General features: G+C 54.3%; 1 protein-coding gene across 1 annotated transcript in view; it reads left to right on the plus strand.

Annotated features, from left to right (window-relative positions):
• The window catches only part of RERE (arginine-glutamic acid dipeptide repeats), a 109,759-nt gene that overhangs the window by 36,216 nt on the left and 61,386 nt on the right, over nt 1-12,157 (plus strand). Inside the window, exons 6-8 of the mRNA XM_058818554.1 lie at nt 7,181-7,229; nt 10,389-10,513; nt 11,814-11,913. Coding sequence (XP_058674537.1) covers nt 7,181-7,229; nt 10,389-10,513; nt 11,814-11,913 — 274 coding nt within the window. The remainder of the gene's footprint in view (nt 1-7,180; nt 7,230-10,388; nt 10,514-11,813; nt 11,914-12,157) is intronic.

Raw genomic sequence — 12,157 nt, forward strand, 5'->3', positions numbered from 1 at the left:
TGTGCGTTCTGCGTGCGGGCTTAGGTCACAGCACAAGCTCAGTGCAGGCTCGGCGGCTCGGGCAGCCCGCATGTGCCTCCATTTTGAGCTGCGAGAGGGCAAAAGGCGCAGCTCGGGCCCGGAGCGGCGGCCTCGGCGATCGTGCCCGGCCCCGGGCGCCTGGCACAGCCATGGACGATCCCCTCGGGCCCTGCAGGTAGGCGGCGGCAGCCCGGGCATCGCCCGGGGCTCCTGACAGCGCTGCCAGCACGGCAGCGGGCACCGGGGGGCTGGGGGCTGCAGGGCGCCCGTGGGCATGCGGCCGTGGGCATGCGGCGCCCTGCAGCTCAGGGATGCTGTGACAGCGTGGGGCTCCTGGATGGGTGGTACCTGCTGATGGCGGGCACCGAGCCTGGCACTGAGCAGGTGAGAGACAGGAGCAGGAGCTGCTGTGGCTGTGCTGGCCTGTCCTGCCCGTGCAGGTGGCACTGGTGCAGCTGAACGGCAGCAGCTGTGCAGAGCAGCTGTGCAGGAGGGCAGCACTGCCCCTGTGCAGGACAGCAGCTGTGCAGGGCAGCAGCTCAGGACAGCTGTGCAGGACAGCAGCTGTGCAGGACAGCATCACTGCTCTGTGCAGGGACAGCTGTGCAGGGCAGCTGTGCTGGGGCAGCATCACTGCCCTGGGCAGGACAGCAGCTGTGCAGGGCAGCAGCTCAGGACAGCTGTGCAGGACAGCAGCTGTGCAGGACAGCATCACTGCTCTGTGCAGGGACAGCTGTGCAGGGCAGCATCGCTGCCCTGGGCAGGACAGCAGCTGTGCAGGGCAGCTGTGCAGCATCACAAGGCTCAGCAGGCACAGGGTCAGGCTGATGGGGTGAAGGGCAGGCTCTGGTCCCTGTGGGACAGCCAGCGGTGTCACTGATGGATGGAAATGGGGGTGAGGGGACCTGGGGCTGTGCCTGGGTCACACCTGTGTGTGTGCTCTCATTGCCGGGAGCTGTCCCTGTGCCTGTCCTGCCCTGTCCTGCAGAGCTGGCCTCACTCACTTGTTCTGCAGCCGGGCAGCTTTGGGTGGGGAGGGGACAGGACTGTGAGTGCTGCTCACAGTGACCCCTGGAGCAGGGGCTGGCCCTTAGTGACAAAGCACACATTGTCACTCACGTGGCAGGGCTGGGGCTGGCAGGGGCTGCTCACCTGGGCACACACAAGGGGAGCAGCTTCAGACTAACAGAGCAGAGACTGGGATGAGAAGAGAAGGAGAAATTCTCCCCTGGCAGGGTGGGCAGGCCTGGCACTGGTGCCCAGAGCAGCTGTGGATCCCTGGCAGTGCCCAAGGCCAGCCTGGGACAGTGGGAGGTGTCCCTGCCATGGCAGGGGTGGCACTGGGTGGGCTTTGAGGTCCCTTCCAATCCAACCCAGTCTGTGATTCTTGTCAGAAGCTGAGGAATGAGTGATGGATAAACCTGCAGAATCCTGCCCATGTCAGTGCCACGTCCACATCTGTGTCCTGCCCCAAGTGTCATTCCTGTAACCATCTCCTTTCATACCTGCAGAGCATAAAAAAAAAACAAGAACACCTATTTCATGTGGATCACTTTGACCATTGGCTGAGCAAAGTTCTGCTAATGGTGACAGAGCTCAGCCTGGCAGCATCTCCTCGTGGGTTGGGGTTAGGATCTCCTCGTGGGTTAGGGTTAGGATCTCCTCGTGGGTTAGGATCTCCTCGTGGGTTAGGGTTAGGATCTCCTCATGGGTTAGGGTTAGGATCTCCTCGTGGGTTAGGATCTCCTCGTGGGTTAGGGTTAGGATCTCCTCATGGGTTAGGGTTAGGATCTCCTCGTGGGTTAGGATCTCCTCGTGGGTTAGGGTTAGGATCTCCTCGTGGGTTAGGATCTCCTCGTGGGTTAGGGTTAGGATCTCCTCATGGGTTAGGGTTAGGATCTCCTCGTGGGTTAGGATCTCCTCGTGGGTTAGGGTTAGGATCTCCTCATGGGTTAGGGTTAGGATCTCCTCGTGGGTTAGGATCTCCTCGTGGGTTAGGGTTAGGATCTCCTCATGGTTCAGAGAGGAGTCTCCACGGGCCTGAGCTTTGGACACATTCTTATTCCTAATAAAGGAGCTCCCTGAGTGTGTGCAGGCGTCCAGCAGTGCTCTGCAGGAATACAGGGAGGTGGCAGCTTGTGTCCTTAGCGCTGGTTTTAATTGTTCCCTTCTGGACAGAAGAGAAGGGCTTGGGCAGCCAGGTCATCAGCAAGCAGCTGCTCAGGTTTGTGTGAGTTGGGTTTAAAAATAAAACCAAACACCAAAACCCAACAGGAACCCGGTGTCCTGCTCCCCCAGGCAGGGACACCCCCAGAGCCGCAGCCCTGGGTGGCAGGGGGCCAGGCTGGGGGTGCAGGATCTGCAGAGGGTCTGAGCTGCCCCGGGCACAGCTCTGCCCTGCCTGCAGGCCCAGCAGGTGCTCCCAGCTCAGGCACTGCTGCTGGGTGGTCTGGTGAGTTAGTGCCACTCCAAACAGCTGTTAGAAATTGCTGGTATATCATGGCAAGTGCTTCAGTATTGTCCTTTGGATGAAGAGTAGTCTCTTCCCTTTGTTCTGCCTTCATTTCAGCTTTTTTTCCAGGCATAAATCAGCAAGATTACCTCTTTCCCCTTCCTTCCAATTCTTTAGGATGTAATTTGTTTTAATTAGAGCTTGTTTCCAGGTGCATGGTGGAGCTAGGGATACCTCCCAGCTCCTCTCATGCCTCCCATTCGTCATGCTTATCACCTGTGACACCTGGGAGCTCTGCCTGTGCCTGTGTGCTGCCCAGGGAGCTGCAGGTCTGTGTTCTCAGGCAGGTTCAGAGCCCTTCAGCACTGCCCTGGTCTGATGGAGCTTCATGGGAAAGGTCCCAGTGGCCTTTGGCACAGGAGCTGGGCTGTGCTGCTGCTGGGGAGCTCAGGCTGCTTCAGCAGTGAATATTCGGCAATGTGGGGAGCGCAAAGGCACTGCCTGGCCATTTCAGGAACTGTACAGGACAAACTTCAGCAGCACCAGTCCATGCTGAGCTCATTTACACATCACTCCCCAGTGCTGCTGCTAAACAACACTCTGGTTCTGTTAAATCAATGTGAGCAGATACAAACCTTTGCATTGTGCAGTGGCTCCCAGTAATTCATTTATTTCGCCTTGTGATCAGAATGCAAAAAGGTGTTTGCCTTATCTGGGGGTGAGCAGGAGTCAGAGGTGCCCATGGCACCTGCCAGGCAAACATCCCCCTCCAGGTAATTCCTGTGTGAGGAGAACATTTCCTTCCTTGGGCTGAATTTCTGTCACCTTCATCCAGCTCTGGGTAGGGGACGGCGCTGAGGGCTCCCTGTGGGCTTTGTTTTCCTTCCTCCTCCTCTATAAACATGGGGAAAGAACAAGTTGCTGTTGAAAAAGCCTTTGCTGTGTGTCTGTCTGAGCAGTGCTTCCTGCTGCAGGCAGCCCAGGGTGCAGGGCAGCCTCAGTCCCTGCTGCAGGCTGGGGCTGCTCTGCAGGGACGCATTCCTGCTCTGGGGCAGCAGAGCAGGCACCCACAACTGCCCTTGGAAGCTCACTGCTCAAATGCAGCTTGGGTTTTTCACCCAGAACACAAAACTGCTTCTTCTTCTTTTTTTTTTTTTTTTTTTTTTCTTTTTTTAAATTATTGCAACACGCGGTTACAACAGGTTTGAAATGAAGTTTAAGCATAAAGGGCGAGGATATTTTCTGAGCATTAGGATACTGTTTCTGTAAAAAGAAATTTAAAATCTTGCTTTAAAGATGAAGGTTTAGGACACAGGTGAATTCAGGGACTTGTTTCTCTTGTTTCTCTTATTTACCTCAGGTTTGAGGCAGTTGTGGGGGTTTTTGGTTAAAGGTTGAGCAGCCTGAACGTGTTTGTCCCTGTTGCATTTTGGAGTGTGCAGTGTTTGAACATGACATAAGATAATTTTGGGTTAAAATTCCAGATCCCCTTGGCTCAGTTTCCTGCCTCCCAACAGTGACCATAAACAGATGCTCTTGGCTGCAGTGCCAGTCCCTCTCAGCCCTGATAAACTGGTTTTTAATCTGCTGAACTTGGAGTGGAGTCATTTTGTTCTCCCCTGTTTTGTCCCTCTAAGATCCTTGCCAGATGTTTTTAGAGCTGCCTCTGAAGAGCCAGGGTCTTTCATCCTGGGTATTGGACTATTTGAATTAAAGGATTGTTTTTAAAAAAGCCTTTTCTTGGGAGTTTCTATTAATTTTGCAGAAATCACAAGTATTTAGGAGTTGCTTTGCTGTGTCCCACTGTCAGTGGATGTAACTGATGTCTGGCCATTAACAATGGCTGGTTAGCCAGTGCCCAGTGTGGGACTGCAGTTTATAATTATTTATAACACGTGGATCTGACATGGGCCCGCTTTATTCAGTGCAGTGTTGGTGTTGGTACCAGGCCTCATACAGAGCCCCAAATCTCAGTGGTGCAGTTTGTTATTGCCTAATAAAAACAAAAATACAGCCCAAATCCCTCGCTATCCTGGCCTTAGGATGTGCCTTTCCTCTTTTAATTTTGCCTGTATAGAAATAATGACCTTTTCCAGCTGCTTTGGGCACCTCCTCAGTGTTTGAGAGGAGGTTTGTGGTTGGTTTAAAAGCCTTCTTCTGTTGGAGCATCCCTGTAATTTAATTTGGGATCAGCTCGGTGTGCAGAGCCAGGGAGGGATGCCCGGGGTGGTTCTGTGGGTGGCACAGAATGCTGTCCTGTGTGTGATGTGGGGTTCTGGTTTGGCTTTGGGCTTTGGTTGGCTTGTTTTTAACTGAATGGCAGCACTCAGATATCTCTGGGGCTGGGGCTGTTCCTGGATGCTTGCAGAGGATGGCAGAGAGCCCAGGGCAGGGTGGCCACAGCAGCACAGATAAACCCAGGCAGCTGCACAGGGGGAAAATGTGCATTTCCTGCAGGCAGCTCTGCTGCTGAGCCCTGGCAGGGGAAAGGGAAGGGTGAAAGCAGCAGCACTGCTGAGATCCCACCTTGGAGGTGATCCTGGCACTGCAGGGCAGTGCCCACAGCCCCAGGCCCTTTGCCACGGCCCCAGCCTGGGGAGAGCCCTGCTGAGAGCTGCCAGCCCTGCCTCCTGCCCGGCTCTGGGCCCTCTGGAGCAGAGTCCTGAGCTCAGCTGCTCCCCAGAGCTGTCCTGCTGTGCTTGGGGCACCCGTGGTGGCCTTGTCCCTGTCCTTGGTGGCACTGTGTCCATGGACGGGGCTGCCAGCTGTGCCAGCCTTGGGGAGCTGCTCAGTGGTGGGGACAAGGCAGGTGACAGAGAATGAAGCTGGTTTGTGTGTTGGGAATTGTGCAGAACTGCTGTGCCAGCCTTGGTGTAACTGCTCAGTGGTGGGGACAAGGCAGTGACAAATGGAGGGTGAAGCTGGGTTGTGTATTGAAATTGTGCAGGCTCTGCTGTGCCAGCCTTGGGTGACTGGTGAGTGGTGGGGACAGGAGGGCAGGTGACAAACAGAGAATGAAGCTAGCTCATTTCTGTGCTGGGAATTGTGCAGAACTGCTGTGCCAGCCTTGGGTGAGTGGTGAGAGATGGAGACACCAGGCAGGTGGCAAACTGAGGGTGAAGCTCGTTTCTGTGCTGGGAATTGTGCAGAACTGCTGTGCCAGCTTCCTCCCTCTCTTTTTCCCAGGGTGGGAGAGCAGAGCTGTGCCCACCCTGACCTGCCCTCAGTGCCCTCCAGGCTGCCCTGGTGCTTCAGGAGGGCAGGACAATGGGACAAGGGGCTCCCTGCCCTGCTGGGCTCTGGGCCCTGCCCTGCTGGGCTCTGGGCCCTGCCCTGCTGGGCTCTGGGCACTGCCCTGGGCACCAGCCTCGCTGCCTGCCCTGCTCCCCTCCTCCTCTGTGATATTCCAGCTCTGGCTCCCGGCTCCTTTCTGACCAGCCCCTGTTTACTTTGCAGAACACAACGTTGCCATGGCAACAGGTTACTTTTCAAAGGGAACATCTTGTCATTATATTTAATCCACTGCAGCTGAGGAGGACTGAAATATTAAGTTGTTGTTGCTATGGATACTGCTTTGTTACAGCAGTTTCTTTTGTGTCACATTTCATATCCAGCGTTGGCTCCTTTTTTCCCTTTCCCACGGAATAAACAAGGGTGCCGTTCCATTCTCATTGTAATTGCCCTCACCAATATGATGTAGCTCCAAATCTGCGCTGCATTTTAGTTTCCATAGCAAGAATTTCCCTCTCCGTTTGAAAGCCATGGCTGGGGCTGCGGGGGCAGCAGGAAGCACAGAGCAGCTGCCGTGTCCCTGGGCAGCCTGGGGCTCTGTGCCCTGCTGAAATCCAGGGGGAATGGGGCAGCTGAGCCCAGCCCTCACCTCCTGGGCAGGGGGGGAGCCCCTCGAGCTGGGGACGCTCCCTGGAAATGGGATTGGTGGTGGAAGGACACGCAGAAATATTTCTGTGCTTCATGAGGGGTGGCTGGAGAGCCCCACCGGGTCCCACAGAGGGAGCTGGGGGCACAAGTCCCATCCCAAACTTGAACTTTGCAGTTACAGGATGGCCCAGCCTCGGTTCTTAAAGGTCTGTTTGTCATATTGAGTGTGGTGCAGCTGAAGAAATTGGGATCTGGGGGATGTTTGGTTCCTCCTGACTGAGCTGAAACCAGCCCAGGGCTCAGGGTGGGCACAAACCCTGCCCAGGAACACCGAGAGCAGGGATGAGCATGGCCCCAAAATGAATTCTGGGAGGGAACCAAGAGCATCAGCATTTTCTGTTGTCAGCTTCCCCTTCTGACACCTTGTAGTAACCTGGTATTTAATGTATGACTTTGTAAATAGAAAATTGATTTCCTACTTCAGTCATTTCCTTGCATAGCCTGAAAACAAGAAAACAGTGTCAGGTTGTCTTGCAGAAATCTGCATTGGGGGAAGACATGTTGACATGTTCTGGTGGTTTTCTGGGGGCTTTTGGCTCATTTTTGGGGTGGGCTTGTTTCCTGGAAGGTGGCACTGTCCCTCAGGTGGAAGGGTAACCTGGCCAGGTTGCTCAGCACACCTGAGCACATCCCCTCCTGTTCTCTCAATGGTGTTTAATTTCTGCTCCTGCTCTGTTTGCATCAGAAATGCAGTGACAAAAGAGAGCATCACCCTGAATTTCATTGATTGCAATTCTTTCTCATTGCTGTTTTTCCTTTGCACCTTAGGAGGCTGAACAGTACCCAAGGTGAAATCAGAGTGGGACCCAGCCACCAGGTAAGGGCTTGGTTTGTGTTCAACACCCAGGGATGCTCTGGCCTCTGGCTGTGTGCAGTTGTTTGAAATTGCTGTGCTCAGACATGGGAGGGATTTTAGATCATCTTTAGGTGACTCACTTCAGTTCTCCAGCCCTCCTCAGCTCAGTGACTGAGATTTTTCTGTGTCAGATGTTGATATGTTCATGGTTTTCTGTAGCAGAAAAACAGATTTCCAGTGCTGTTGGGTTAATTCCTGAGTAGGATTGCGGGTATGTGAGTAACTGCTGGAAGTTAAAGAAGTGCTTTAAGTCATTGGGATTGTTAGAACAGAAATTGAGGGAGCTGCTGAGTGAGTTCACACTCTGGGAAGCAGAATAAGGTTAAGACTCTGGATGTTCCTGGTATGTTAATTCTAATTTGAGAGAAATCCTTCATGAGCATTGGAAATAATCTGTTCTTAAAGAGTATTAACACCCAGCTTGCTCTGTTCATAGGGCCAGCTCTGTCCCTGGCAGCTGGGGCCTCTCCTTTTCCTGAGAATTGACTTTGCAGTGTCCAAGTGCTGGAGTTTTGCATCCAAGTGATGAATATTCATTCAGACCCTCTTAAAAATCCTGTTTAATAACTAGTGAAAGTAAATATTTATGGAACCTGATGTCACATTCTTGAGGATGTTTTGCCTTCAGAGGAAAAAAGTCCTTGGCAATTAAACCTGTAGTGTTCTTTTCAGTAGTCATAACAAGAGCACTGTAAATGATACCTTCAAAACAACTTTCATCTCAAATTGTCATCCCATATTTTGGCAGGCATTAGTCACCCTGCTCTGGGGTGTAATTACCACGTGCATTTGTGGATGGGGAGGAAAAAGCAGGAAGAAGGTCCATGGATTTAGAATCCTGTTCATTCTTGCTTGAGACTTCCATTGTCCCTCCCTCACCCTTGGTTCTGACAAATCATCACTGACACCCCTCAGAGCAGCAGAATGCAGAGCCTGAGCTCCAGCAGGCTCTGGAGCTCCCACGGTGCCCCAGCCGTGCCCAGGACAGGGTCAGAGGTGGGGCATCCTCAGTGCTCTGATCCCCACAGCACTGTGCCCACAGCAGAGGAGACTGATGGTCTGTGGGATTGCAGGGCTCTGAGAACTCACCTGCTTGCTCTGGGTGTGCTCCTGGGGCACCCAGGGAGCTTTGGGGTGTCCCTAGGACAGCCAGGGAGCTTTGGGGTGTCCCTAGGACAGCCAGGGAGCTTTGGGGTGTCCCTAGGACAGCCAGGGAGGTTTGGAGTGTCCCTAGGACAGCCAGGGAGCTTTGGGGTGCTCCTGGGACAATTTCTGTCTCCAGATGACAGCAAAGGAGCTTTGGGGTGTCCCTAGGACAGCCAGGGAGCTTTGGGGTGCTCCTGGGACAATTTCCGGCTCCAGATGACAGCAAGGGAGGTTTGGGGTGCCCAGGGGACAGCCAGGGAGGTTTGGGGTGCCCAGCCCTGGGGGTGGCACTCGGTGCTCTGGGCTGGGGACAGGGTGGCTGCAGGTGACAGCTTGGTTATCTTGGGGATCTCCTGCAGCCTCGGTGGGGCTGTGAGGAGGAGGAGGCTGCTCTGGGGGATAACTGAGCACATTCCAGGGCACAGGAGGCTGAGCCTGGGCTGGGGCAGCCCCTGCCTGCTGCAGAGCCTCTGACAGAAACCCCAGGGCTGCCTCAGCCCCAGCCAGGAGAGAACTTCAATGACATCCCCATTTTCCCAGGCAAGAAGTAAAATAAAGTACAGATTAAAGAGCAGAACATGAAAGACATGTGAACCTGTGACTTGTAATTACTGGTTATGTATAAATGTTGCCTCTCAAATACGTTTAGCGTTGTGAGCACAGGAGGTAATTATAGGGCTTAAAAGCTGTTTCTGAAGAGGCTCTCAGCTATCTCATCTCGGAGCAGGAGATGACTAAAGATGCTAATTGGGTCTCTGGATAGAGTGTAATACTTATTTAGAGGCAGTGTTCGTTTTGCTGAGCTATCTCCCTTTCAGGAAATGTCTTTGTTTCCCTTCAGAGTCCCAGTGATTTACTGAGCATTTCATTTTGAACTCGGTGTCAGATCTGTGGGGTTTCTTGCCGGTGTAAAATGGGACCCATCTGGTGGCTGCCTCCCTCCATGTGTGTTCTGGAGGGTTTGAGGCAGGCAGGAGCAGCTGGATCAGCATCCCTGTGACAGTGCAGCTGCTGCGGCTGAGGGGAGTTGTCCAGCAGCTCTGCAGCTCCAAAGCAGGGGCCGTGCGGTGCAGAGCGCTTCCCTTCCATCTCTGCTGCTGCTGTGCACAGAAGGGCTCCCCTGGCAGGGGGCTGACGTGGGGTTGGCCCAAATTGCCATCAGGAAAGCCACTGCCCCTGGGAGGCAGGAGTGCTGGCTGGAGGGGATGGCGTGGGCTCGATGCCTCAGCATCCTCCGAGTTCTGAAACGTGGAACAAATCCTTCAGCAGCTGCTTCCCCTGCCAGCTGCCACCAGGGCAGAGAATTCCAGGGGCTGAGACTGGGAGTGCTCCTGAGCCAGGAGCAGCTGCCGTGTGTGTGTGTGTGTGTGTGTGCCCTCTGTGTGTGTGTGTGTGTGTGTGTGTGTGTGTGTGTGTGTGTGTGCCCTCTGTGTGTGTGTGTGTGTGCCCTCTGTGTGTGTGTGTGTGTGTGCCCTCTGTGTGTGTGTGTGTGTGTGCCCTCTGTGTGTGTGTGTGTGTGTGTGTGTGTGTGTGTGTGTGTGTGCCCTCTGTGTGTGTGTGTGTGTGCCCTCTGTGTGTGTGTGTGTGTGTGCCCTCTGTGTGTGTGTGTGTGCCCTCTGTGTGTGTGTGTGTGTGTGCCCTCTGTGTGTGTGTGTGTGTGTGTGTGTGTGTGCCCTGTGTGTGTGTGTGTGTGTGTGTGTGCCCTCTGTGTGTGTGTGTGTGTGCCCTCTGTGTGTGTGTGTGTGCCCTCTGTGTGTGTGTGTGTGTGTGTGTGTGTGTGTGTGCCCTCTGTGTGTGTGTGTGTGTGTGTGCCCCGTTTGCAGCCCAGTGCCATGTGTGTGCCATGTGTGTGCCATGCGTGTGCCATGTGTGTGCCATGTGTGTGCCATGCGTGTGCCATGCGTGTGCCATGCGTGTGCCATGCGTGTGCCATGCGTGTGCCATGCGTGTGCCATGCGTGTGCCCCGTTTGCAGGCCAAGCTCCCCGAGCTGCAGCCGTTCCCATCCCCGGACGGGGACACGGTGACCCAGCACGAGGAGCTGGTGTGGATGCCCGGAGTCAACGACTGCGACCTGCTGATGTACCTCAGGGCAGCCAGGTGAGTCCTGCACCTCCCTGCTGTGCTCTGGGCCTGCCTGCAGCCCCTCCTTCCCTCGGGGATGTTTGTGGGTGCCAGGGGCGTCGGCTGGGACCTTGCGTTGGGCTGAGAAATCTCAGCTTTGGGCCAGCACAGCACCCCCTGTGACAGTGTCCACGGGGTTCTTGGATCGGAGAGGAGACGAGGATCTGACTCCGTGTTTCAGAAGGCTGATTTATTATTTTATGATATATATTACATTAAAACTATACTAAAAGAATAGAAGAAAAGGTTTCATCAGAAGGCTAGCTAAGAATAGAATAGGAAAGAACGATAACAAAAGCTTCTGTCTCAGACAGAGAGTCCAAGCCAGCTCTGCTGTGATTGGCCATTAATTAGAAACAACCACGTGAGACCAATCCCAGATGCACCTGCTGCATCCCACAGCAGCAGATAACCATTGTTCACATTTTGTTCCTGAGGCCTCCCAGCTTCTCAGGAGGAAAAATCCTAAGGAAAGGGTTTTCCATAAAAGATGTCTGTGGCACCCCCATGCTCTGTGGCTCTGGGGATGCAGTGCAAGGGCAGCAGGGTGGGCTGGGATGGGTACAAGGAGGAGCTGCTCTTCCCTGGTGGGCCCAGCAAAGCCCTGGTGGGCTTCACAGAAATTCAGAGTCTCTGGAAATTACTTGTAGCTTGCAGGGATTCAGAGGCTGGGGAATGTGCAGTTTCAGTCAGTTTTCTGACATTAAAACCAAGATGACAGCACAAAGTTTGCTGTCTGCTGAGACTGTTCTGGCTGCAGGTTTCAGCTTCTGTAATCCTGCTCAGGCTCTGCTGCTTTGGCAGTGCAGACTTGTGGCTGATGAAAGCAAATGAGATTGGATTGTAATGCTGGATTTGCTCTGTGTGCTGGGGTGACTCAGCTTTGCAGCTCTGTGATGCCTAATTTGATGCACAGTGTGGCAAGGCCCTGAAATCCAGGATTTGGGGTGTGAGCCCAGTGTGTGTGTGGGGCACTGCGCACCTCACAATCCAACATTAAAGGTGTGAGCCCAGTGTGTGTGCACCCCAAAATGCAGGATTTGGGGTGTGAGCCCGGTGTGTGTGTGGGGCACTGCGCACCTCACAATCCACAATTAAAGGTGTGAGCTCAGTGTGTGTGCACCCCAAAATGCAGGATTTGGGGTGTGAGCCCGGTGTGTGTGTGGGGCACTGCGCACCTCACAATCCAGGGTTTGGGATGTGAACCCCCTGTGTGTGTGGGGCCCTGTGGTGCCCCAGCCCAGCTGAGCAGTGTCCCCTGTCCCTGGCTTTGCAGGAGCATGGCAGCCTTTGCAGGGATGTGTGACGGGGGCTCCACAGAGGACGGATGCGTGGCTGCCTCGCGGGACGACACCACCCTGAACGCCCTGAACACGGTGAGTGACCTGGGGACACAGCCCTCTGCCCCTCCTGGGACAGCATCCAGCTTTTGGGGTCACATTTCTTGGTGGGACGCCACCCTGAACACGGTGAGTGACCTGGGGACACAGCCCTCTGCTCCTCCTGGGACAGCATCCAGCTTTTGGGGTCCCATTTCTTGGTGGGAACCTCTCTCAAACACCAGGTGGTTCTCAGAGCTCTGAGCTGCAGGATTTCGGTGATGAGCTCATGGCTGGTGCC

This window comes from Ammospiza caudacuta, chromosome 22 (assembly GCF_027887145.1).
Source record: "Ammospiza caudacuta isolate bAmmCau1 chromosome 22, bAmmCau1.pri, whole genome shotgun sequence".
In the NCBI taxonomy this organism is placed as follows: Eukaryota; Metazoa; Chordata; class Aves; order Passeriformes; family Passerellidae; genus Ammospiza; species Ammospiza caudacuta.